The 27,745-nt window shown below is 35.3% G+C and overlaps 3 protein-coding genes and 1 pseudogene across 4 annotated transcripts in view; 2 read left to right on the top strand and 2 right to left on the bottom strand.

Annotated features, from left to right (window-relative positions):
• The first annotated feature begins 3,255 nt into the window (after window positions 1–3,255).
• Window positions 3,256–10,869, top strand: LOC144562860 (glycosyl transferase family 1 protein). 2 transcript variants are annotated; one of them, XM_078312169.1, is made up of 14 exons: window positions 3,256–3,772; window positions 3,851–3,937; window positions 4,159–4,268; window positions 4,415–4,465; window positions 4,837–5,008; window positions 5,418–5,738; window positions 6,008–6,214; window positions 6,527–7,018; window positions 7,695–7,904; window positions 8,532–8,720; window positions 9,171–9,334; window positions 9,688–9,843; window positions 9,923–10,001; window positions 10,218–10,869. In XM_078312169.1, exons 1-14 carry the CDS (start codon window positions 3,329–3,331, stop codon window positions 10,662–10,664), a joined length of 3,129 nt encoding a protein of 1,042 aa, XP_078168295.1. In that variant the 5' UTR covers window positions 3,256–3,328; the 3' UTR covers window positions 10,665–10,869. The 2 variants fall into 2 exon arrangements, with proteins under 2 accessions (XP_078168295.1, XP_078168296.1); XM_078312170.1 differs by lacking the exon at window positions 6,008–6,214.
• Window positions 10,870–14,458: 3,589 nt separating this feature from the next.
• On the bottom strand, window positions 14,459–15,053 carry LOC144563385 (uncharacterized; annotated as a pseudogene).
• A 467-nt stretch (window positions 15,054–15,520) lies between these two features.
• LOC144562859 (WRKY transcription factor) lies at window positions 15,521–19,786 on the bottom strand. The gene is made up of 2 exons (XM_078312168.1): window positions 19,662–19,786; window positions 15,521–18,065 (listed from the first exon to the last, which is right to left on the bottom strand). Exon 2 carries the CDS (start codon window positions 17,803–17,805, stop codon window positions 15,922–15,924), a length of 1,884 nt encoding a protein of 627 aa, XP_078168294.1. The 5' UTR covers window positions 17,806–18,065; window positions 19,662–19,786; the 3' UTR covers window positions 15,521–15,921.
• Window positions 19,787–20,995: 1,209 nt separating this feature from the next.
• LOC144563003 (putative leucine-rich repeat receptor-like protein kinase At2g19210) overlaps window positions 20,996–27,745 on the top strand; it is a 28,705-nt gene continuing 21,955 nt past the window's right edge. Inside the window, exon 1 of the mRNA XM_078312376.1 lies at window positions 20,996–21,181. Within this exon, the coding sequence (XP_078168502.1) occupies window positions 20,996–21,181 (186 nt within the window). The remainder of the gene's footprint in view (window positions 21,182–27,745) is intronic.

Raw genomic sequence — 27,745 nt, 5'->3', positions numbered from 1 at the left:
GCTATTAATCAGAAGGATTACTAACAATCTTTGGCTTGATACAACAATTTGACTTTTAACTTTTTATCGGCCTAAACGCTCAGCCATCAAAATACTTTAATTCGCGGTGATTGGAAAAAGTGATTAGTATCATATATGTCATATTTGTATATTTAAGTTTGTTAACAAAAATGATAAACATCAGTGACAAACTAAAACACTGAGTTAATTAGATAGTTACAGGATGTATGTATTAATTAGATAGAACTTAATATGCATTGATAAAAGCTAGTTGTATCAGGATATAAAACTAAAAACTATTTTAATATTATAATAATTATTATTTAATATTTATTCTTTCTTTGCCTTCTGATTTTCGTGTTGCGGCTTTGCATGTTTTAGCTACCATCCATTAGTTTCTATCTTGTCTAAGGGCGTATTCAAATCATCGGATTCAGATTAGCTGAAATCTCATATGCGTGAACAGTACTCCTGAAATTCTGAGTCCCACCATTGAACTGCTGCGAGATGCGTGCACAGAAAAATCAGCTGCTCCGAGATACGTGCATAGAAAAAGTTGGACGGCTGGATTCGGAATTTCAGGGGTACTGTTCACGCATATGGGATTCAGCTGATTTGAATCCCAAATCATCAATATAACTAGAGAGGTACTGTTATGCATAATGAGATGATTCAGACTGTTTCTTTTAATCCGGTACGAATTTTAAAAGGAATCCCTACCGTCTAAATCACTACCGAATGAGTTTGATTCGACTGATAGTAAATATGAACTGTAAAGTTGTGGGCTTCCTACAGTCTAAATCACTATTGAATTAATATGTACTGTAGAGTTGTGAGCGCCATCGTATAGTAACAGTGTAACACAGAGGATACAGATCTGTCTAAGGGTTTCCTTAAAAAAAAAAAAAAAAAATTCTATCTTTAAAATTATACTGAAGTCGATTGACAATTGTAAATGGTGCAATTTCTATTTTATGCCCAATGCAAATTTTGTAATTTAGGTAATAACAGTTGATAGAACAGAGAAGAGCCGGATTTTAAAAGAGCTTTTCGAAAGTCACATCCACACGTATTGAGAAATGGAAAAGTGAAAACTAAAAAGCGCTGTTAAAAAATGAAGTGAAAACTAAAAAGCGCTGTTAAAAAATGTCCCCCGTTTCACTGTACTTGGCTCTTTTGGTCTGAAAGACTAGAAGTCTAAAACGCATTTGCCCATTTTTACCATTTTCCCCCGATACACTCGAGTCCGCATCGTCTGCATTAACTCAAAAGAGAATCTTTTCAGTTAATGCATATGGACCGTCTGATTGTAGACGGAGTCCATCCGACCTATGCCTATAACATAGGGGCTTTTTAATATTTGTGCGGATCTAATTTGCACGAATCTTAAAGCTGATTGATGGTCCAGATGTATTAACTCAAAAGATTCCTTTTTGAGTTATGCAGAGGATACGAATTTCGATACACTCCAATTGTCGGTTCACGATCCTCCATAGGACTCAAATTTTGTGTTTGGATTACAACCGTTCGATCAGAATCCGGACCAATCCGATCCGAGGTGAACATCAGATCGGACGGTGTAGATAAAATTTTAAAATTTAAGTTAATTTGGGGATCTGAATTCCCGATTGTCTCGGAGAAAAGTCACTGTTTAGTACAACACCCCCCTCAATTGATGTAAATAACGAGCGTGCCACTATCCGCGTATCCCGTCTTCATCTTATATGAGTTATGAGATTGGATTGATGGAGAAACGGATCACCGACACGTAGATGTCAACCTCCCGGATTTATTCGACCTCATTACTGCTGTTAGGAGACCCCTTTCAAACATTATTATATGAAGTAAGAACTAGGTCTACAGACGTAAAGGTGCACCGGAGAAATCGATGCAGGGGCCTAACCTTTTTCTCTTTTTATTTTTCCATGCAAATGCTCTGTGAATTTTTGCCTCGTTAAATGGTTAGTGAAAAGCACGATAAATCACCGTAAGGAATAATCTGAAAAATATTTATTGAGATGAGTTCTTCTTTTTTTGAAATAAGTTGAGATGAGTTCTTCAAAATGATATTAATAAAGGAGGTTTTGTTCAATTCAGTTACATCAATTAAATTGTTGTACACTCAAAAGTTCAACATTTAATTATTAGTTATCAACAAGAAGGATTGTTTAATTCCATCGCAGTAATTTATTTTACACTCGAAGGCTCAAGAATTAGTTAGTAAATAATTATTTGCAAAATAATTAGCAAAATTTTACAAGCAATAACGTCAAAGTACTTAAATTATTGAATAAACTTTTTAAATGACCTGCAAATATTGTGCATTGATAATAACAAAATCTTTAAAACTAAAAAATCAATGTCAAATATGTGTTAGTATTTAATGCTGTATTAAAAAATAATAATATCAGTTAACAATAAAGTATATTATTAGATTTCTTTAAAAACAAAAACAAAATATCATTGCACCTCTTTAAGCAAACCACTCTATTTTGAAATTTTATCTATTATTACAAAACACATAATACATTTGAAGTTTCACGAGTCTTTATATCTTATCTTTTTGAAAAAAAATTAGTATTACTCATCTTAGTAAATATTTCAAAATAAATATTTCGATTTTAGGTTATTTTGACAATAATTTTTAACATTAATATTTAACAGGCTAACAAGTAAATGCTCCTTTTACTACAAATTGTTAATTAGATAAAGAAAAAGGAAGAAAATAAAGTAATCATAGATGTAAAAGGAATCTATCTTTGATAAATCTATAATTACTTTGCTATCTAAATTTCTTCCTAAAAATAAAAAATATATATTCCCTAAAGTAGTAAAATTTCTATTTATATTCTTGGTTATTTCTTTCCACTAGCTATTCGTACAATCATACGAGACTTTGAGATTGTATGACTATGTTATTAAGCTCTATTATTTTATTAATATTTAATCTGACTATAATTCTTTTTTGGTTTTCAAATCTTTCTTTAGTTAAATAAATATATTATATATTCCCTCCACCTGTATACTTCGTCCGTGAAAAAAATGAGAGAGAATATAACGATGGATTAGAAACAGTTCCTGGTTTTTCCATACACCAAGTTTTATCAGAAGAACATCTATCAAGTAGACCGTGTAATTTTCAATATCTATACTTTTCAGTCAAGTATCCTATGCAAGGAAATGTGTAAATCGTCCGATATCTGATCAACGGTTCATACACTTCGAGCGTAAAATACCCCCTCTTTTGTCTCTCTCTCTACGCAGTCGCCTCTCATCCATCGCAATACAGAGAACTCTAGCTCCTGTCTCGCTCTCCTCTCATGCCACCATGGGCTCACTAGAGAATGGCGCTCCGCCGCTTCCACTGTCACTGACTAAGCGGGTCCCACTCCTCGGACCATCCTCCCTCCGTCCGCACGTGCACCACCGTCCGTGCAGATCCAAGTTGGCCCGTTTCCTCCTCTTTGAAAAAGTTGACTACTTCCACTTGCTCTGCATCGCAGCGCTCTTCTTCTCTGTCGTGCTACTCTTCGGGTTTTTCTTACCCGGATCCGTGCCCGAGAACCATGTAATGACAAGGAGGCTGGGCGAGAGCGGCGACCAGGCTAGAGAGATCGCTGTTTTCGGGTTGGATTTTGGGGAGGGTATCCGATTCGAGCCCACGAAGCTGTTGGAGAGCTGGGAGAAGGCGAGGAGAGATGAAAAGGAGAGTTTGAATGGGCTGGGGAGACAGGTTTTAAGGATTGGTGTACGTAAACCGAGACTAGCAATGGTATGTTAGTTGTTCATTGATTTCTTTGTCCTCTTCTTTTTTCAATTGGATTTAGTTTCAATGATTATTCGAAATTAGGTGTTTGGAGATCTATTGCTGGATGAGATGCAGCTGGAGATGGTTAGCGTCGGAGCTGCTTTGAAGGAGGCTGGGTGTGAAATTGAGGTAAAAATGAAAAATGAAAATCTCGATTTGCTCATTCCCAGAATGTTTTCCTTTTTTTTGTTAAATTCAGTGAATTACTATTTTGAGTGAGCTATGTAGTTTGAGGTGCTCGTTCCAGCCCAATTTCATTTTTCTTCAATTTTGCACTTTGAGGGGTTTAATAGAAATTTATGTTCACTAAGGTTATTATTACATATTTCTAAACTCAGAAATGTATGTAGGTTTTCACTATTGAGGATGGCCCAGCTGGTGCTGCCTGGAGATCTCTAGCAATTCCTATCCACAACTTATCTAATACCATCGGACGCTATACTTCCGTCGATTGGCTCGAGTAATTAGCTTTTGATTTGACAGTATTGAACTTTCTAACAACATCTTTTTTTTTTTTTAAATTCTGTTGTTAGTGTGAGAACTGTCGAACTTGGCTGTACTGAGTTAAACATCTTCTCACCAGGTTTCTTTACATGCTTTCTGCAGCTTCGATGGCATTTTTTTAAATTCCCTTCGAGCAAGACCTATATTGTCAAGGTAGGATGTCATGTACCAAGTTTCTACTTTCTTAAAATAGCATTTATGTCTTTATCCAAAATTAGCTCCTGTTTTTCATGCATGCGCATAGTCAAAGGATGTAGATCACGTAATTCGCACATATAATGCACGCAAAAAAACATGTTTGAAGAAGGAAAACATAACTCAATACTCCTCAAATCACGAGAAAGACCACATTATTTCCCCATTCCTTAGAAAGTGCCCAAATTGCCCTTTAGTCCTGATTCACATTCTCTTTAAGTGAAGTGTGCAAAATATCTTTTTGTTCTTATGTTTTTTGAGGGCTCTAGATAATTGGACATTTTGTATGCATAGATAAAAATTTTCCTTGTGCTTATGCTTGTTTGCAGTCTTTCACAGGAACCTTTCAAATCAGTTCCTGTTGTTTGGACAATTCACGAAAGGCACCTAGCAGTTCGCCTGAGCAGCTATGCTTCTAATGGTCTTACTCTGCTGATAAATGATTGGAATCGAGCTTTTAACCGAGCCACGGTTGTAGTTTTCCCAAACTATGTTTTGCCGGTAGTTGCACTTTTGACCTTAACTAATGACTTTGATTCTATATTTGACCATATTTATGTTGTTAAGTCTACTTTTGAACATGACATAGAGATCCACAGCATACAAATTTTGGTAGTTACTGAAAGAAAGTTTGGTTTTCTTGGTCATTTTAATCTGGCAATAAAGCTACTAAATATACCCGAATTTTCTGGAACACTCTGGTATTATAATTTCATTAGCTGTCATTGATGAAGTCGTATGGATTTTGTTTTGAAGGGCATTTATTGCCAGTGCAAGCAGAATGAACTGGCAACACTATTTTTTATATGCTAGAGGATTTGAAATGCAAAACAACTCAACTGAGAATATACCGAAGCAAGTTCTATTTTGAGAAGATCTTTGGCATAAACTTTTTTACCTTTTATTGCAGCTGATGTATTCCCCATTTGATTCTGGTAACTTTTATGTGATTCCCGGATCTCCTGCTGAGGTGCTGAGAGCAGACATAGTTCTTAAAAATAGAAATGACGTCGAAATGAGGCAAAAGTATGGCTTTAACCCAGATGATTTTATTATTACCGTGGTTGGAAGCCATTTTCTGTACAGTGGGATCATGTTAGAGCATGCCGTTGTGTTAAAAGCCTTAGCTCCTCTGTTGAAACAGTTTCGATCTAAAAATGAGACACAATCTCGGTTGAAAGTACGGATTTTGAGTTCAAATCTGACCGATGCCTACAAGATGGCTATTGAGGTAGTTATACTAATTTTTCTTCAGACACGCTTCCTCGTGCTTATGTATTTCTTATTAGGTACCATTACCTAATTTGATATTTAATCAAAATGATACTATTAGAGTATTAGGCCTCAAAATGACCATATACTGCAGAAGCTTGTATTTGCAATTACACCTGAAAGTTTCAAATTAATTCAATCAACTGTAATATTGTGATGATTGTTTGCATTGAACCCCAAGCATCTGTCTTCATGTATGTATATATTGATGTGTTTTGACAATTTTAGGCAGCGGCCCATGATGCTGGCTTCCCTAGCGGGGTTGTGGGGTATATCAGTCATTTTGAAGAAGCGTCAGTATATGTGCTTAGTATTTCAGATATTGTGATATATGGTTCATTTCTTGAGGAGCAGTCTTTTCCTGGTGTCCTAATACAAGCTATGAGTCTTAAGAGATTGATTATAGCTCCAAATCTCTCAATGATTAGTAAATATGTACTCTCTCTCTCTCTCATATTGTGTCAAAAGAAACAGAAAAGTTAAGAGAAGCAAATGTGTCATACCATATATGACAAGTATGTAACAATCGGTGTCTATCAAATGTTACCGGACCAACTTAATTTTGTACAAGACTTTTATTAGTTGGGTGCTTTCCAGTGGCTTCTGAGTTTTTCTCTCTCTCCAGCTTTAAGTGCTGGGAGATCAATTTTTCTTAGGATAAACAGTTCACTGTTCTGGTATCATGCATATATTAACCATCATTCTCTCTCTTATGATATGTATTGATTGAAAAGTTTATTCATGCAGATTGAAAATGGAGTAAATGGTTACCTTTACCCAAAAGAGAAAGTGGGGACTATAACCCGTATTATAACTGAGGCAATGTCAGATGGGAAATTATCTCTATTTTCTAAAAGAATGGCATCAATTGGTCAAAACCATGCCAAAAACCTGATGTCGCGCCAAAGCATTGAAGGTTATATCAACTTGCTTGAAAACACAGTCCAGTTCCCATCAGAGGCCGTAAAACCAAATCTGAGAGAAATCCCATCCCATTTGAAGGAGCAATGGCAATGGCGCCCTTTTGAGAATTTGACAAGTGTGTTTTATATAGAGGAAGACTCTAGAGAGGAGCAAATTTTACTGAAATATGAAAAGGAATGGTTAAGAATTGAAAGTGAAGGGCATAATGGTAACTTGAATTATTCTAAGGGGGATGATATGTTTGTAGCTATAACTTGGGAGGAAGAGAAGAAGATTGAAATGGCGAATATACGGAGGCGATTAGAGGAAGATGAGGTAATAGTTTAAAGTTTATGAAAATTTATGTCATGTTTTGTTTGGGCCCTTTCTGCATATGTTTGTCATCGTTGTTTTAATATATTACCAGTCTGATATCTTGATACTGTACCAGAAAATTCATTTCTAAAACCTTCTTAAATCATAAATCATGAGCACAGTTAGCTAAATTGAATCACTATCTATTCTTGTGCTACTATGGTTAAAAAAATGAGCTTTCTCTAAGATGGTATTTACATAATTAACAAAACAATAACAAAGCATAAAACCGATTATCTTGTATTGTCTTCTGAAGCAAGCAGTGAATTCTTTTATCATGCTGCTCTAAAATTCTCAAAATCACCTCCCTTTTCTACATTTACATAGTGCTACAAAGTGATGTGAATACTTGCGGTTTTTATGGGCATGCTGTGTACTCATATTATATTTTCTGGCAGGGATATACCTGATGTTTTTCAGAGTTATACTTGATATTGAGACCAGCAATTCATTAACTTTTCATAAGTCCAATCCATACAGACTAGGCCATGGCTGATCTCGTGGCCAGGTTCAGTTTGAGGTGTCTTGACCTGATTTTATTGGTTGGCCAGTTGCTTATCATGGTTTACTAGAAGACCAAACTTCCCATGAATCCACCCTTGAATATTGCGCCTAACTATAAAAATTGGAAATGTAGTTAAAAGAGAGAACTGAACAGCCGCATGGTACATGGGAGGAGGTGTACCGGAATGTCAAAAAAGCCGACCGGGCTAAGAATGAGTTGCATGAGAGAGACGATAGGGAACTAGAGAGAACAGGACAGCCTCTGTGTATATATGAACCTTACTTTGGGGAAGGAACCTGGCCTTTTCTCCATCAGACCTCCCTTTATCGTGGCATTGGCTTGGTAATTCTCTCCTTGTGACTCTGGTTGGGTTTCATTTGTAGCCTACCCCAACTTGTTTGGGACTAAAGGCTTTGTTATTGTTGTTGTTGTTGTAAAGAGAGTTGCAAATGGTACCTCAGCTGGTAGAAGCTGAGAAACCCCCAATATTTCCAATTTCCAAAAATTACAACTCCAATTGAGGGACAAGTTTTGCAAATGATAACGGAACGATTGGACGATTGGTGTGCAAGTTTTTTAGTTTTATAGGAAATTCTTTTAGAATTTCAAATCCCTTTTTTTTTGTTGATAAGAATAATGCATCAGCTTATTTTTTTCTGCATGCTTCTTTATAAAGAAGGCTATTGGAGAGATTGTACTAATGTCTTGGTACTTTGTGTGCCAGATGATACAAGTTCTAACTGTGAAGTTTTTGGAATAAATAAAAAAAAGGGTCTTCATGAACAGAATTTAATTGACTAATGTCAGTCTTCGAGTAACAATTCCTAATTTCCTATACTGGTACTTGTGGTAAATTTAGCAACAGCACATGCTACTAGCTAGAACTATCCAACTCTCAAGGAGTTATATAATTGACTAATCTAGTCCATTATTGACATCTGTGATTCATTTTTCTATATCTGTGTGTAGGCTACAAGAGGCAGAAGGCCAGGATTAGATGATATAGATGCATCATCCCGGCTACCCTTATTAAATGACATTTATTACAGAGATTTGCTTGGTGAATATGGGGCCATTTTTGCTATTGCGAATAGAATTGATCGCATTCACAAAAATGCGTGGATCGGGTTTCAATCTTGGAGAGCTTCTGCCAGAAAGGTCAGGTTCCCTTTTATTTCTATGATTGTTCTTCATTATTTTCTTAATTGTGGTTTGATTTAAAGAATTAAATACTATGTTCGATGCTGGGGGTTTATGGTCTTATCGTTGGTATTTATTGTTCCTAGAGTTTCAGCTTTAATATTTCATGGTCGAGGGTTTAAGGTTTTGGTTTTGGTCATGCATCACGGGTACAATATTTGCTAGAGTATCCTTACACTTAAACCAAACTGATAGATTCAGTTGTTCTTTTTGTTTGGTTAATATTTAATGAGTTTCTAAGCACCTTTTCCCATACCTGCCTTAACTTAAAAAACATGGAACTACTCTGCTCTGAAACCACCTGTCTTGGCATTGTAAGCACTGCAAAGACAAACTATTTATCAAGTTAATTGTCATCTTAGAAGCCAGAAACTACTATAATTAAGCTGGTTGGTAATTATTGAGCAGGCTAGTCTGTCTAGAAATGCTGAGTTGGCTATATTAGAAGCCATAGAAAAGCAGAAGCATGGTGATGCACTTTATTTTTGGGTTCGTATGGACCAAGACCAGAGAAATCCCTCTCGGCTCGATTTTTGGTCATTTTGTGATTCTTTGAATTCTGGCAACTGCAGGTATATTTTTTTTTCCAAGTTCAAACTCTTATATTGTGTTTATACTTATTTGATGCCCACTAGGATGTTGATTACTTGATTATATGCTGAAAGCTGTCCATTCATATGGTTTGATCTCAGTCCTGATAATTCCTAAACGTAAAACTTAACCTAGACCCTCTAGTTCTCTGAACAGTTTGTTAGTTCTGACTTCTCAGATCTACAACCTGCTGAAACAGTAAAACCAGAAGGAGCTCCCAAGTGCAAATTCCCTTTCCACGCCTCCAACCTAAATCATACATGGGTATTAAACTATTAATATATTCTTGTAGCTATAAGTTTTGCTGATATAATTTCACACATGTTATCTGAAGGTTTGCGGTTGCAAATACACTGAGAAAAATGTACAGCATAAAACAGCAAGAGAAGGATACACTACCACCTATGCCTAATAGCACAGACGCGTGGTCTGTGATGCAAAGCTGGGTTTTGCCGACTCGATCTTTCCTAGAGTTTGTTATGTTCTCCCGGTAAATAAATTCAAAGCATTGTTTAGAGTCCAACGAATTTAATGTATAGATCAACAACTCATGTTTGCTCTGTATTTAGAATGTTCGTGGATGCATTGGATGCTGAGATGTACGAGGAACACCACATAACAGGGCATTGCTACCTCAGTGTAAATAAGGTCTCTCTCTTATTTACACTTCTTTATGTCAACTTCTTTCATTTAATATATATACCAGTTATAATTACATGTTGGTGTTAGTTATTGCCTCTTGCATGTCAGGGTGTTAGTCGGATTCAGTATGGCAAGAAATGAATAGAATAAATAAATGGTGTAAAAAAATTGAAAAAGAGAAAAGAACAATGGAACCATTACTGATTTTAAACTACTTCACAGGATCCCCACTGCTACTCACGACTACTTGAACTACTAGTAAACATCTGGGCTTATCACAGTGCAAGGCGCATGGTATATGTAGACCCACAAACTGGATCCATGCACGAGGTACACCACCTCACCAATCGTCATCGTCAGATGTGGGTTCGGTGGTTCTCCTACCAAACCCTAAAAAACATGGATGAGGATCTGGCTGAAGAGGCTGACTCAGACCGACCAAGCAAGCGGTGGCTTTGGCCAGCCACTGGTGAGGTTTTTTGGCAAGGGATTTATGAAAGAGAGAGAAATATTAGGCAACAACAGAAGGAGAAGAGAAAGCAGCAGAGTAAGGAAAAAATTGAAAGGATTAAAAAACGGGCCCGGCAAAAAACCATCGGTAAGTTTATTAAGCCTCCGCCAGAGGAGGATTTGGGGGTAGAATTGAATAGCACAAGGACTAATTTGTGATTTTTTTGTCTTTATAGAGTATTTTGGTGATTTATTGTTTCTTCTAACTTCTAGGTGCGTTTTTTTTTTCCTTTCTTTTCGGTCTAGGCTGGAAGCCAAAATTTGTGGTTTTCCTTGTAACATATTTGCGGAAAAGCATTAAATGATGCTCACAGATGTAAATGTTATCTTTATGTTTTCTAATGTTAATTTTTTTTTCCAGAGGTACTTTGTCATAATATTGATCAAAGATTGATCAAGTATGAACAATTAGAACATATGTGAAAAGATTTTAGGGGCGGAACTAGAAATTTATAACAGGAGATGTTAAAATTAAAACGAACAATATGTTGTTAGTGAGAATTGAAATCAAGTTTTCCACAATCACAAAGTTCTAATCACTAGATTATAAGTAGATGTGATATTTTATGAGAGAGTTAGGCTATATAAAAAGTTTTTAAAATAATAAAATTCAATTAAATTTCAATATACATAACTAAAATTTTAAATTATAGGATGGCTTAACACCCGTACGGGTGAATGTGGATCCACCCGGAGAATTTGAGAGAATCGATAATGACTTGGCATGATACAGAATGAAAGTAAAGATAGTAGGCATTAGTGTTCTTTTGTTTCCATTCATTTTCTTTTAATTTCATAGGCAAATATATTGATTGAGTTATTTCAACTTCACGTAATGCACGATTAAAAGAGATACTGAAATTATATATGACATAATATATAACCAATGGTTTAAATAGCGATTATAGCGGTATAGCGAGACGGTTAAAAAAAAAAAGCAATTACACTAAGTAGCTAACTATAGCGCCGATAACTAGCTTATATCGCTCATAACACCATAGCTTTTAGGGTAAAAAAAAAAGATATAACTAGCTATTTAAAACACTGTATATAACTGTTACGCAGTACGCTGCATAAAGTTAAAATAACAATACATAATGAATTAAAGCATCTGCAAATTCTCTCTAATCAATGTATGCTCTCCATGCAGCTGCCAAATAAGCAGTTTGGGATTTAGTGAATTCAACTGTCTTCTTAACCACCCTTTTGCTCTCTTTCCTTATTGATCTTCATTATCTGACAACTAGATCCCACCTTTCAGCGTTTCTGAATCCCAACCAGCTGGGACCAAACGTTCGGCCTCATGTTTGTTATTTCCCTTGCCCATCGTCTTTCTTTTTTTGTCGATTTGATTCAAATCCTGAGGATTCAACGGCTATCCCTAAACTTTATCTGTGACATACTTATCTGATGTCTCTCGCCTAAGATCCGTGATTTAATTCAAGCAGCGTAGAAGTTTAGGCAAATATCACATGCTTCTTACTTTTTCTTCATAAATCAAAACTCCCATGTTAAATTGTGCACTTCGTGATGAAATGGAGAACGAAGAAAAACATAAAGAAATGCTCAAAAAGGAGGAGAAAGATCCTTATCATATACCACACTAAACGCGCTGGACAAGGTGAAAGGAGGGAAATGGGGAGAATTCTTGTATTTAGTTTTTGAAAATCTGGGTTTTCTTTTTTTTCAATTTGAAGGTTAACTTTTTTCCTCATTTTATTCTCTTTCCTCCCTATAAGAGGAGGGTTTATCACGAATTGTGCTTCCAATGTATGTTCGTCAATCTATGCTGGACAATTTGCAGAGTGGCAAAGGAACTCAATCCAGGAAAGAGAGACCGAATCGTCTGCCCTCCGGGGGCAGGAAATTCCTACCCCCAGAGTCACTGCGGGTGGGCCCTCATTTAAAAACAGTAACACTAACCGGTTCCACCCCGTAGTGACTTTGGGGGCAGAAATTTCCTGCACCCCGGGGGGCAGGAAATCCGGTTCCCAGGAAAGAGAGGTCTCTTAAAAATGTTGTTTATCGTTCCAGATCCAGATCCATTTATAATACATGAATAACAATTCTCTTAAAAATATTGTTTATCTCCAATGACTTGCAAATGCAATTGCAAAATTCTTGTTGGCAATTTTATTTCTATTTTCAAAAATATTGAATCCTTTCAAAATTTGAAAGCTTTCAAAAGCACTTTCATTTAAGAATATTGACGGTTACTATTCTTTAAAAAGTAAATTTTGCAATTACTACTCTTTTATAAATGCATTTATTTTGTAATTAGTAGCTACTTTAAATTAAAACTGCCTTACAATTGCTAATCAATTGCACTGATGGAGACGCTTTAGGAGAGGATCCATATCTTATATGGATAATATTGGTAGAACCCCATTTGAAGAAGGTGCAATGCGGTAGAATACTATTGGTTTTAGTGAAAGCAAGAAAAATATCGTCTTTTCATTTTTTTTTCACAGCATACAGTTACAATTGGTGATATTTTTAATATAAAATAAAGGAAAGCATCTCTGAGATTGTATGACAATGGTTTCGTAAGTATCAACACTCTGATATATAAAAAAAGAAAATAATAAGAAACAAAAAGAAGGTACAAATCTGAATAGAAGTTGAAGCTCACAGACTTGAGAACCAATTGATTGTACCATTACAGCTCACTGGTAACAATATAAAATGCTAATTGTAAAGTGCTACAATATCAGTCGCACAACTAACCGGGCCAGGCCTAGAAAGGCCATGTAATTGATGTGAGATGAACTAGCGAGTCCTATACTCCTATACTAGGAATTGTGTCAGCAAACTAGAAACAACAACAATAAAGCCTTTAGTTTCAAACAAATTGAAGAGTAGAACTAGGGTGCTCTTAAGCTCACCAAAGTTTTGGTGAGATTAACTCTTAAAATTCATTAAATCGATTTCAGATGACGAATCTAAATCGTTGAAACCCGCCTACCTTACGTGTGATGCATCTACATGTGAATTTTTTAAATATTTGAATTAATTTAGTATAAAGTCAAGCGGTCAAAATTAGAAGGTTAATAAATTAATTTTAGTGCATTCATTTTTGAACGTTTTTTGACCGCTTGACTTTATACTAAATTAATTCGAATGTTTAAAAATTTCACATGTAGATGCATCACACGTAAGGTAGGCGGGTTTCAACGGTTTGGATTCGTCATTTGAAATCGATTTAATAAGTTTTAGAGTTAAGCTCACCAAAACTTAAGAGCACCCTAGTTCTACTCCAAATTGAAATAGGTTATAAATGAAATCCAATCACAATCATAAAATAAAATAAAGATTAGTAATAAAGTAGTAATAAAAATAAAAATAAAAATAATAAAAGTGAAAGTGATAGTAATAATACTAATACTAAGGAATATGCTAGCATGCTATGAATAGCATAGAGCCCCTCCATGCAACGCCTTGGATTTTAACTTTTCAAAATTCTAACAGTCGATCCGAACCGTTCATCTTGTTCTCCATATTAATATGTGTCTGGGGACCAAATTTTACATTTTTTGGAATTTTTTTACTATTTCTTTAGTTTTATTGAAAATCACTGTTTTCAGCAAATCTGGACCATAAAAACAGCGATTTTCAATAAATCTAAAGAAATAGTAAACAAATTCAAAAAAATATAAAATTTGATCTCCAAATACATATTAATATGGAGAACAAGATGAACGGTTCGGATCGACCATTAGGATTTTGAAAAGTCGAAATCTAAGGCGTTGCATGGAGGGGCTCTATGCTATGCATAGCATGCTAGCATATTCCCTAATACTAATATTAACTATATTCTACTTAATCGTAAGAGTCAAAGTCCGAAGCTTACATCATTGACTCCAAATTCATAGTCTTATGACCTAAGACCTGTAATACTATCCCTAAATAATCCCTAACTACTATTAAATCATAATTCTGATACGTGGATCGCTAGCTTCCACGCGCTCCTGTCCGAAACCCACTTCTTAGATACATTTCACTCCTTCAAGTCCCTTTTTACTGCTTCGTCCCATGTTAATTGTGGCCGACCTCTACCTCTCTTTCCGTTTTTGATATACCTTATAATTTCAGTACACACCGGTGCTTCAGGAGGCCTCCATTGGAGATGTCCAAACCATCTCAAGCGGTGTTGGACGATCTTCTTTTCAATCGGTGCTACCCCAAGTCTGTCACGTATATCATCATTTCTAATGCGGTCCCATCTTGTATGGCCACAGCTCCACCACAACATACGCATCTCTACTACACTTATCTTCTGAACGTGTTGTCTTTTAGTAGTCCAACATTTTGCACCATACAACATCGCAAGTCTGATCACCGTCCTGTAAAACTTGCCTTTGAACTTTTGTAAGACTTTTCTGTCACATAGGATGCCAGATAGCTGTCACCATTTGACCCACCCCGCTTGTATCCTATGGCTAACATTTTCATCGATCTCACCATCACTCTGCAACATCAACCCCAAATATCGAAAGGTGTCATTCCTAGACACTACTTGTCCAACAAAACTGACATCTCCATCACCTGACTTGAAACCGCTGAACTCGCACTTCATATACTCAGTTTTAATCTTACTAAGTCTAAAATCATTCGATTCTAAAGTCTGTCTCCACAATATCAGTCGCACAACTAACCGGGCCAGACCTAGAAAGGCCATGTAGCATGACTTCATATCAGTTTACTATAAAAACAATATCACCACGTACCATACTTTGCAAGTGGACAGTAAGATCAAAATTGGACGGTTCATAGCTAGTAACAGTATTCGCAACTAAAAGAACAATCAATATGTAATCTAGACATTGATTTTGATCAGACGATCCACAATAACTATAATACATTTGCACTGTCACTAATATATCACCACACGTGAACTCCATCTAACATATTTATTGGTGAAGTTTGTCTGTTTTTTTATAAGATGAGAACACCAGAATAAATGATTGAGATCTAGCATAATAAAATGATAAATAAAAATTGAAAAGATTAAAAACAGTTCTTGATAAATTGTAAAGATAGTAATCCAAAATAATTTAAAGAACAATGATCTCACAAGTTAGCCACAATCTATTAATTACTTATATTATTCAAAGGGTCTCTGGACGGACATAGCATACACAATTAGACAATCATCCAAACAACACCCAATTATTTAAAACAACAACTAAAGACGGCCAACTAAACTGAAAACAGCAAGCTAATAAATATAGACATCTACAATGGTTTACCATTTATTCCCCACAACAGTACCTTTCTATTTTATCCCTTGTTTTTCCTTCTTTTTTCAATTTTTGAAACATGCCACTCCTTATCATTAACAGATACCCATAAAACCAGATCAAAATTTCCTGGATCAACATGCTTAATTGCCAATACCAAGCGACAATCAAACCTTTTAAATCCAGCTAAGCATAGTGGTACCAGAGGCGTTGATGTCATCCTCTGACATGCCAGTCGCGGTGCCTGCATTCACCTGACCCTTGCTGAGCAAAGCCATGAGACTTCCTCCGTGGACCCGCCCTTCCGGCAACCCAACCATACCATGCTGTGCAGCCCCATCCACACCAAATCCACCGCTCCAGCAAAACTCGGTCGCCTTGCTAACCAGCTCCAGACTTGTGTTTCCAGCATCCATGACTTCATTCATCTCTGGCTTAACCACAGGCTCAAGACGGCCACCATGGACACACTGGTCCTGGACAAGGGCACCATGAGTACCACAAAGACCCGTCTTATTCCTAGCAAGCTTGTCACAAGCAGGTTCCCTGTGTCCATATCCATGCCCAATTTGTCCCCAAGCACACCTCTTTCCTCCCCCATGAGCCTTACAGAAATCAGTACTACCCTGTGCACTTTTCCCACATCCTAGCTCCTTGCACCGCTTCCCACCCCCATGTCGCACACAAAAATCCGTCCGTCCCCTTGCGCTCTTGGTGCACTCCACAACCGCACACCGCTTCCCACCGCCATGATTAACACAAAACTGGGTTCCACCGTGGACACTCTTAGGGCAAATGCCGCCTCCTTGAAAATTACATCTCTTGCCACCTCCATGTCCCTTGCAATATAGAGTGCTTCCCTCAGCCCCCTTGGTGCATCCCAAAAAGGTACACCTTTTCCCTCCTCCATGAGCTTTGCAGAATTTGGTACTTCCTTGAGCCCCTTTGCTACAGTCAGGAAACTGACAACGGCGGCCCCCACCATGGGAAATGCACAGACCAGACTGACCCTCAGCACTCCTGGTGCAGCCCTCCTGGGAGCACCTTTTGCCACCCCCATGGCGGATGCAGAGGCCAGATTTGCCACGGGCAGCACGAGTGCAGCCGTCTATGTGGTTGCATCGGCGGCCCCCACCATGAGATATGCAGTAGTCAGTTTTTCCCTCTGCACTCTTGGTACAGCCCAGGAAGAAGCATCGACGACCACCTCCATGGGCCTTGCAAAAGATGGTTCTCCCCTCGGCACCTTTATGACATCCAGGCCGCTGGCATCGGCGGCCCCCACCATGGCTTATGCACCTTCCCGAGGCCCCTCTTGCCCCCTTTGTACAGCCTGGGAATTGGCACATCTTGGTACTCACGCCGCGCTTTTGGTTACTGCTATCAGAAGCAACTGTAGAGCTCATTCTTGGTGGATTAACCAAGGTAGACTTCAGGTCTGATACAGAGACGGCCAGACTTGAGTCAGATTTTAATGGATTGCTCTTGCAGAGAGAGGTACCAGGATCAGTCCCAGTACTGATACTGGAACTGGTGCCTGGACCAGCAAAGTGGCTGTTAAATGTCCAGTATGTTGGTCTAGGCCATTCATCAAGCTGCTTGGAATGGTTGGAGGAAGGTTGTTCAACCAGGCTTGTAGTTACTGACTCATGGGGCCCAGTTGACAGGCTCAAGTTGAGATCAAACTCAGGGCCAAAGGGCCTCTTCTGTGGATGCGAAGTTTCATTTTGACCCAAAAAAAGCTCAAAATTGAACCCCAGGTCCATAGATGACTCCTCGTCAGTCTCTTTGGTTGAGGAAGCAGTACAAATAGTTGGTGAGCTCAATTTACTGTTGTCTGATGAACTAGGAGACTGCCCCAGACCCAGGGCTAAAGCTGGGATTTCTCCATTTGCAACACCCCGTTTTCTCTTTATCCCTTGAGAGCTAGAAATACATGAATTGGGCTGTGGGTCAAGTCGAAGAGAAATATCCGGGTTGAACCCAGAACCCAGATGAATTTTGTTCCAAGAAGGAAACGCACTGGGGAAATGTGTTTTGTTTTGCGGAAATCCATCCATTGTTATCAGAATTTAATTCTTCCTTACTTTTATCACTGAAGTGAGAGGTTAGAGATAAACTACTAGCTAGGGTTAGTGTTAGAAGCTTAAGAGATAAATCTCATAGCAACCTCCACTAACAAAGCCAGATGTGTCACGACGATCCATCTTGGTAAGGTTTGGTGTTTAGAAGAAATATGGGAAGTAGAGGTTAGGCAAAGTTACAGTTTGGATTGAATAACTGACACTGATATCATCCAATAATATGTAGCTGAAGAAACCTAAAGAGTAATAATAAAAGTAAGATTAGAAACAATCAAAGAAAAAAGAACAACACCACCGTGAAAGACTCTTGGTATTAAGCTGAGTTGCTAAAATCTCTGCCAGTAAGTTCAGGTAATCAACACGTGTATATAATTCTTGATTTCTACAGCGGTAATGCAACTTGAAAGGTCAAAGCAATTACATAATAAATAAAAGACAACATGTCTTACAAAAGTTGATTTATTATGTTAATGGTGCAAAGAGAATATATGATTAACAAAGAAAACATACAAAAAAATAATCTGTGAACAGATGGACGACGTAAAGGAGAAGATTACAAGCTAGAGCTCTAGTATGCAATGCTGTAAGAACAGACCCCAATGCTGGATATTTATAAGAACATTTAAAAAATAAAAAAAAACAGAGTTTAGTAAATACAACGAATCTTAATTATTCTTTTCTCTCTTTGGAAATGACAACCGGACAACTAGATAAGAGAATTGAATTCTGGGAAGAGGGCTGTGCACCTGTATCCAATACAACAGACATAAGATGGGATCAAAGATTTTTAGAAAAAAGGAATTTTAAGGTTCGACGATTGTACTTGTCAGTATATCCAACTGTATAAATACTTAACCTCTATTTTTATTTAGATAAAGTTAAGCATTGAAATTTGAAATTAAGATACAACAGGAAACAACGCAAAAAGATCCCGCCCTAATTTGTGAGAAAAAGGAAGTGAGACGAATATAAACAGCATACTAGAGTTCACTGCCAACTTCACAGAAACACCCATCTTGGATAAACAAAGAGCATTAGTGCCCCGCTTGGAACTTTTTCCTACTAGCACCCAACTAAAATGTGTGGTAAATGCAACTACAGGATGATAATTAGCAAAGTGGTAACCAAGAAATTATTTTGTCTTTTAAAAAACAAATTTTATGACATCAGGGATATCTCCAGTTTCTGAGGGGAACTGAAGGGGAGCCTGATCCCCTTTATTTCACCAAATTACCTTACCACTTTCCCTTGTGGCCTTGTGAGTTGTGACCTTCAATCTGAGGGCACAATAGTCATTTGGTCAGCTAAATAGACATAAAACTATTCACCAAGCATTCTTATTTCATAAAATCACATTCCCCGTCAAATTGAGCTCTTATCTCTCGTAGTTAGTTTTCTGGAAGCAATTCTGAATTCAAATCTGGAAATATTAAAGGGGGATGGGGGATAAATTTTCTTGGTATAGAAAGCTAAAGCTAAAAATATGAAATAATGTGGCTTCCCAAAAGAGATTCCAGATAATTCGCCTAAAATCTTGAATTAGACGAGATTGGAAAGGAAGTGCGGATAAAGCAAAAGTTAATTCTGAACAAAAATTTCTCCAAAAATTACTTTATGTATATCTACTGTATCCACAGCATCTTAAGAGAAACAAATTACAAAAATCAATACGAATAAAATAAAAAGTTTATGCACAATTCCTGAACAGATTGAGAGTAAAAATTCTGTGCAGCAGAGACATGCTTTCGAGGTAAGTAACATAGCAAATAATAAATGCATAACAAACATGAAGCATATGTCATAAAAATTCAACGAACACAAGATTTACTCACAGAATCGAAGAAGGGACCCCGTTCAAAGCGCTAAAAACCTAGGTTTTCTCTGTTTGAGAGAGAGAGGTGGGTTTAACAAAAGACTGTGTTTGTGCCTCCGGGAAACGCAGGAGGAAAAAAGACACGGAAAGAAGGGAGAATTTCTCATTAAAAAAAGTATCAAATTGTTTTGCATTCACACCCTCCTGATTTACAGTAATTTGTAAGAAGGTTAAAAAAATATTTGATGGTTGAAGAAAAGTAATTTTCCCCGTACATTCTAGTAATAAAATGCTTGTATGACACATGCATAAATAATTTAAATTGTAAGAAATCAAACAATACTACTATTCAACATTGGTCTCGACCTTGTAGTTCGAACTAATATTGACAATATATAACAAAAATATGATTCTAGTGAGCATCCAATTTTTATGGTACATTTAAGATTATATTACATTCAATTTAGAAGAATATAAATTTCAATTATAAAAATAAATGCAAATTTTCATTTTGGGTTAGTATTTTAGATCTTACAAAAATATTTAATTTGGGCATAATTAGAATTGTAGGTGATGGTAGTAATACTTCATTTTAGTTAAGATAGATAGCATGATAATTGCTCTTTATTTTGTGTCTTTCCTAATCCTTTTAGAATTGCATCCCATCCATCCATTCATGTATCTACGGTGTTCTTTAATTTTTCATTTAGTTTGCAATTTATTAGGCAATTAACGGGGATTATAATAGACTTTTTGAGTTTTTCCTTTTCATGCTTTAGATCCAGCTCAGCCGAATAGAATATATTGGAGATGGACTTCTTCGGGTCTTTTTACTGTTCACTCTCTTTATAAATGACTTTCATTTAGAGGTATTCCAAATCATATTTTCAATACTTTATGGAAGGCTAAGATTTCTCTTAAGATAAATTTTTTGTTTGGTTACTTAGACAGAGTAAAATCCCAACTAAATGCAATTTATGTACTAGAAGTTAGCGAGGTAATGTAGACTGTCCATTTTGTAGTGCCTCTGAGACTGTACATCACCTATTTGTTACCTGTCCATTTATTTCTACTTTGTGGACTTGGATTGGTAACAATAACAATTTTGTTTTTAATTGCACACAAGTGTCTGACCTTTGAAATTTTGATTATTTGATACCTTTAAAAGATTCATTGTTGGTTGAGTTAATTAGGGCAGCTACTTTATGGGTTGTCTGGTTAACCAGAAATAAAATTTACTTTCAAAATACACCAGTACTAGCTATTAGTTATGTTGCATCTTCTATTATTGCTTTGACTTCATATTGGTGTAAGTCTCGTTTAGATAATTCCTATTTTAAATTATCATTGATTATGCCTTTTGATAGTGATATCGAACACAGCCTCTCAGGAGCCAGCTCCCATATAATTTTAGACAGGGTCCCTTCTCTTAGCTTAGGAGAGTCGGATGATATGGACATCTCTGATGTCATCGAGGAAACAGATGGCTTATTGTCTTCTGATTGGTCTTTAGTTGACACTAGCTCTTCTGATGCCCTTGTTCTTAATGATTGATATTATGAATTTTGATGTTTTTAGTGATGTTAGTTTGATTTCATTTTCAGGTATACTACTTTGTTTTGTGGTTGCTAATACTAGTTGGTTATTGTTCCACTAGTTCAGAATAATTGACTTTTTGTATGACCTTTATTGTTTCGTAATGAAACATGTGGATTTTCACTTTTTCAAAAAAAAAAAATAATATATATATATATATATATATATGCAAATTTGACAACTTTTATTCACATATTCGTTCTTGAAGATTATATTTATCGTGCCTTAACAATTGCGTTGGAAATAGTTTGTTAAAAATAAACTTGATTACAGAGTAGTAGTTACTTATAATAAGTCACAAGTACATCAAATGAAAATAATTTACATTAACAAATATAATGAAATCATATTTTAATGAGCCTTACTTTTATCTAATTGTAAAACATGAACAAGTTTAATCTTTGTTAGCCAGAGCACATTGAGTACAGCTGTACAGCCACCCATCAAAGTTAGGATAGCTAATAATTAATCACGTGTGAGAATTTTTTGTTTGTCTAAAATTTCACCTGTCATAATATTTACCAATTCACTGTCAATAAATCTACAACACAAAAGTTATAACACTTGATTTCCATCAAAATTTATACGTAGGTGAAAAGAAGATAATTAAAATAAATGATAAATGAAGACAGATGGGGAGAACAAGTTTGCAAATAAATGATTAAATGCAACTATACAAGAAGCAATGATTACTTAGTAAATGAAACAAATACAACATTTTAGCAAATGAAGTACAACGAGAATGTGCTAATTGTTAAAACAATCTCACAAATTCCTCCCTAATCTGCACACGCTACTATTAAGATGGAATTTTCCTATAACATCTCACTAAAATAAAATTAAGGGTACTCGTCCATGTAATTTACATGTTGTGGGTTACTTTCTAATTCACCAATTAGTCATCTGCTCATTCTATCCCTATTAAATATAATATTTCATATAAAAAAATTCATTAAATTTTTCTCATGTTCCAATCGATTATTTTATAATAATATTCAATGTACTATAAATATTAGATGCACGTTATTATTAATTTATTATCCATAACAAAATAAGAATGTAGCAGTAATAATAATAAGTGCACAAAATCTACGTTATTCGAAGGGTTTACACGTAATATAACCTTTGCAAAAATTAAGATAACGCCAGAAAAAGGACCTACTTTTGGGTACAACTGGCTGGTCTACGCGGCATTTTGAAAAAAGTAGATCAGGGGTGTGATACGGAAATGTGATATGCACGAGGTTATGGATGTATTTCGGTATGTTGGCACTTGGCACAGCGCCACAGCGTCAATTAAATGATTAATGACAGTAAAATATCGAGGCGGCAACGAAGCGATACGGATACGTTAGTTGAATATCTATCTCTACAATCATGGTACAATTCATAGAATTCGTATCCTCTGCATTAGCAGAACGTGAGTTAATAGATCTGAACCGTCCGATTGAGTTCGGCACTGATATTAAAGAGCACCAGGTGTCATAGGCATGGGCCGGATTGGCTCCGATCCTGATCAGACGGCTGATATCTATTAAACTTAAAGTTTAATGCATGAAGATGCGGACTCCAATTCATGTGAAATTCTGGCTTTGGTAATCGCACTTTCATGGAAATAAATTCAAATAACACTAGTAATCTATAAAAAAAAAAAATAACATCAGTGATCTATAAAAATCATTGTTTTAAATAGTACACTATAGCGATGTAATAGCGGCATTATATTGTTTTTGGTCCTTGAACGCTAAATTATGAAATAAAAGTGCGTTATTTCAGCTATGACCGTTATAGCAGTAAAAACAATCCTTTATTTACACTACATGGTACGCACTATAGCATACGCCATGCTATATAGACTTTTATATAAAGGTCCAATTGAAAATTAATTTTAAAGATCAATTTTTTAAAGGTCCAGATTGATTTTGCTTTTAAATATAAAATGATAGATAGTTTATTCCATGATACTTATTTTTTTTAATAGAAAAAATATAGTTTATGCTATCAGTTTAGGTTATTTTGAATGAAAAAAGATAGATAGTTTATGATATTATTAGGGATATTTTGAATAGCAATATTGACTTGTCCTGGTTCAATATGAATATTATAATTTCTTAATTAATTTTGTGTTACTTATTACTTCATGAGACTTTAGATAGTGTTGATAATTAATAGAAATACAAAATATATTTGTTTAAACAAAAAAAACACTATGTATGATAACTTTCGTTATAGCTACGCTATTCGCAATAGTTTTTTTAAAAATTTTCCACTATGATGCGATAATCGCTATTTCAAACTTTGATAAAAATAGTCATAAAATTTCGGAAATTTAAATTACTGTTTAGTTCTCCTATCGCTAAAGATTAATCTCTTTTTTTCTTTAAGAAGGGCTAAGATTAATCTTTATTATAATACACAATCTGAATTTAATATTCCTTTTGGATCTTATTATTTTATTTTGCAATTTCATTTGTTTGCATAATAAAACTCAACTAGTAGTAAGTTATCGAAAATAATATGATTATCTAAATAGCGAAATTAGTTATTAGCGAAATTAGTTATGTAAATATTGTTTCATCTTCATTAAAAATAAAAAAATAAAAAAAACTAGCTTTCATATCCATGTAATTTTCTTTTGAAAATCACAATATCAGTATAGTTTGATAGTTATTGTTTGTCATTTTTAAAATAATCGGCTTGTTCTAGAATCTAGATACTACATGACAATTTTACCCCATAGTTGTAAAAAACGTTCGTTTAGGCTGATTAATCGGCCAATTAGTCGGTGGCGGTGACTAAATTGTTATGAATTTCTCCAACTAATCAGTCGATTATTTCCAATTATGACCAATTATTTCCGATTATTTCTAATTAATCGCTTGACGGTACCCTGTCCGTCCAACAACCGCATACCGTTATTTACAACACTGATTTTACCATTATTATCTACAAGTTTTCTTGCAATTATTCATATTACAAGTATCCATTAATTTAATTTAATTAACTTGTCATGTAGAAAATTAATGGATAATTATCTATTAATTTAAGCGGATAGTAATATGAACAGATAATTATCCATTAATTTAATTATCTGTTCATATTACTATCTGCTTAGATATGAATTTGTTGTTGTCTAATGTGTATCCATCAATTATTTGTTTCATTTTATTATCTATTTAGATGTGAATCTGTTATTTATCTGCTAATGAAATATGACATGAATATAATTTGAGCATCATTTGTTTCGAACTTATTTAACTCTCAAAACCTACTTGTTACTATCTAATATCTATCTCGTAAACACTGTGTCACATCTGAATTTTATTTCATTGAATGCAAAAAAAATTAGTACCGTTTCTACAAAAGTATTGACTAGTCCAAAATTTACATAAAGTTAATATTTTCAGGATAAAATTAAAAGTAGATGTCACGTGCTACAAAACCAGATATAACCGGCCATGTAAAGCGGTCAATCACAAAAGGACCCACGAAATCAGCCGACGGGAGAATCAACGAATCCGTATCCTCTCAGGTATTGCACAGATATTGCAGAGGATCATTTACTTTACGGTTTGAGATTAAATCTCAATCAGCTTGGGATTCGGGTCACTGTAGGGGCTGTATTTTTTGGCTTTGAGATTCGTGCCAAGTTAAAAAGTACGGTTCAGATCTAGTAATTGTAAAAGATTCCCTTATCAGGTATTGGAGAGGATGTGAATTCAGAATGAACAACATACACCGACAGCAGCATGGATTCATTCCAGTCACTGAGATGTGGGTTCAAATTTATGATGCATGTTAAAAGGAGAAGTTTTAGTTGTGCTTCCCATTCTCGTGGGACCAACACGTCATGCATGACGTCATCGTAAGTGTAGGCAGCGGCTTGCAGCCGTCGATGGTGCACCCGTTCTAGGTGGACCCCACCACTTCCGTGTACCATTTTTCCTCTAAATTAAAATCTTTAGCGAATTTTACAAGAATATCCTGTTATTCCTCCAAATTATTTATTATTGACAGTAATATGCGAGATGCATTAATACGAATAACTTTATTTCTGGATAGTAAAAGTGAATTGGATATTCCTTTTAATCAACGGATGCGCACTCTTAACTGTTAAAAAAATAGTAACGGATTTAAAAAAATATATATATGGTCGAACTCATTCTTTTTATTGTTAAATTGGTTGGCTTAATACCGCTATAGATCGGTCAAACCACAACATGGCTTTTGCATTGTGAGATTTGAACATGACTTGAATTATTATTTTATCGAAACACAAAATATATATAATTCGAGATTTAATAATATCTTGTCACATTTTTTTATATTGAATAATTTTGGAAAAAAGTGGCTAGAGAAAAAAAAAATCAGAAAGTATTTTACAGATTATGTTGATTGTAAGCATCTAATAAACTGTGATAAAAAAAAAAAGCGGCCCATTTTAAGTATTTTGCTTAAACTAAAAAAGTCCTTTTAATACTCGCTTAATTAAATCAGCAACTTATTGTTTTGTTTAGGTATGAAATATTCGACGTTGATAACAGAAGACCTAAGGTTGTATTTACCTTTTTTTTCTTTTTATTTGTTTTTGTCTTGTCTATGCTTTCCTCTTAGAACTTGCTTAGAAATTTTCAACATTTAATTCTCGGATTTGCAATCCTCTTCCCCATGCCGCCATGCGGCATCTTTCACAATTATTTTTCAAAATTTGTCCAGTTTCAATCTTAAAATATTCTCTAAAAATCTATCCGTTCATACGTCATATATTACGACTGGGAATACGGATTTCAATCTTTGTGAGGGGATAGCATTTTGATAATTTGATAGGGGGGTCGATTTCAAAAAAAAAAAAGAAAAGATAATTTGATAGGGACGTGTAAGGAAATTCATCTTTTTATCTTGAAAATTGATGGACCCGGGATTATCTCGTTATCACGCAATAGAGTGCGGCGTCGTTTCCATTTCATGGTCCTTTTTGTTTGAACGGACAAACAAAATAACGCATTTATTATTGGTTAGACAATTTCACTTTTGTGCCCATACAAAACTTCATAATTCATTTGAAGACCCAAAATGCTTGCAGGTATGCCTTGGACCGTCATAAGAACAAAAAACCAAATTAGCAAATTAATAATTTTAGGCTCTAAAAAAATTTGAAGCTGCAAGTTCTTTTTTCGTAATTGTTAGCATTTCCTTTTTGTTTTATTCAAAATGCTTCTTTGAAAGGATTATTTTCTCTATGAACCGTATTTTTTTATAACCTCAAATTATCTATTAAAATGACTTTATTAATTTATGACCAATGTTATACAAGTATATTTAGGGGGTGGCAAAAAAGTTTGCACTTCATGGTTCGATCGTGACTCGCATCTAATTCGCTTACTAACAGCTTGTTCATTACTTGACCGAGTTGTTAACGTGCCAGCTCACCACTAGCTCGATTTAGAATTAACGAGTTCAAGCTGGGGCCTAACTCGCGAGCTAGCTCGGTTAGAAATAATTTTGTGAATATGTATGAATTTGGGTGCATTTTATACTCTCCAACTCGGTCCAAAAAATATGTAGAATTTCCAACCAGACCCAGTGAGTCAGCTCGAGAGCTAGCTCATTCTAATTCGTGACAATTTCATGCTAAGATTTCAACTCGAACTCCTAAAATCAGCTCACTCGTGACTCGGACGAGCCAACTTGTGACGAGTTCAAGCTGGGCCTAGCTCGTTACCACCCCTATATTGCACTTGGTGGTCAGATAAGATAATCTTAAGCGACTAATTGCTATGCATCCAATAAATAAACTTTGCATATAATTATATATTCTAACTAAATTTTATTGGTTAAAACTTATAGACAATGAATTAACTCGACAGTTTTCATAACAATAAAAAACAATTCCAAGTTTCAAATTTGGTTGTTGGAATATACCACACTTGCAAAAAAGATAATATATGTTGCAATTTTTTTGTTTAATCAAAATGATAATAAGTTTAACCAATGTATCTCAATCCAAATTTTGCATAGACATACGTAATTAGTCTTATAAAACAACTAAGGATTTGACATCTGTCTAATTATGCAATAATATAACGATTGAAATCACACAATTTGCCACCATACCATATGCATGTTGGTTGTTATTTAAGCACTATCCATGATTAGTTATAAAATGTTGCGAATCTATAATTTCGCTTGTTTTTTCAAGATCAATTTAATTAATGGTGCTTTATGCGGAATTTATTCTCTCTAGGTTTATCCATATTTAAAATTTATTTTATGAAGTTGCATCGATCATCAGTTTTGCTTGAAAAAATAATGGACGTTTTTCAACAATAACATTAATGTCTTCAGTAATTATATCCAGAAGTCCAATTAAATTTATAGATATGCACATCGCTTAATGAATAATAAAATATGTATTAAATCTCATCTTGCATTGACATAGTGTGCGGATTATATAAGTTATGCATATAATATGAGTGAGGGTTCTATGCATAGTGCGAAACTGCAAAT

The sequence above is a fragment of the Carex rostrata genome, chromosome 12 (assembly GCF_964058835.1).
Source record: "Carex rostrata chromosome 12, lpCarRost1.2, whole genome shotgun sequence".
NCBI lineage: Eukaryota > Viridiplantae > Streptophyta > Magnoliopsida > Poales > Cyperaceae > Carex > Carex rostrata.
This window is presented reverse-complemented; position numbering and strand designations above follow the sequence as displayed.

What these genes read in the sequence shown, in the direction of transcription:
- LOC144562860 (XM_078312169.1), top strand. Translation starts at nt 3,329, where the DNA reads ATGGGCTCACTAGAGAATGGCGCTCCGCCGCTTCCACTGTCACTGACT. An exon ending in GTAAACCGAGACTAGCAATG is followed by an intron (nt 3,773 to 3,850) that starts GTATGTTAGTTG and finishes ATTCGAAATTAG; the next exon opens with GTGTTTGGAGATCTATTGCT. An exon ending in GAGTTTGTTATGTTCTCCCG is followed by an intron (nt 9,844 to 9,922) that starts GTAAATAAATTC and finishes CTCTGTATTTAG; the next exon opens with AATGTTCGTGGATGCATTGG.
- LOC144562859 (XM_078312168.1), bottom strand. Translation starts at nt 17,805, where the DNA reads ATGGATGGATTTCCGCAAAACAAAACACATTTCCCCAGTGCGTTTCCT.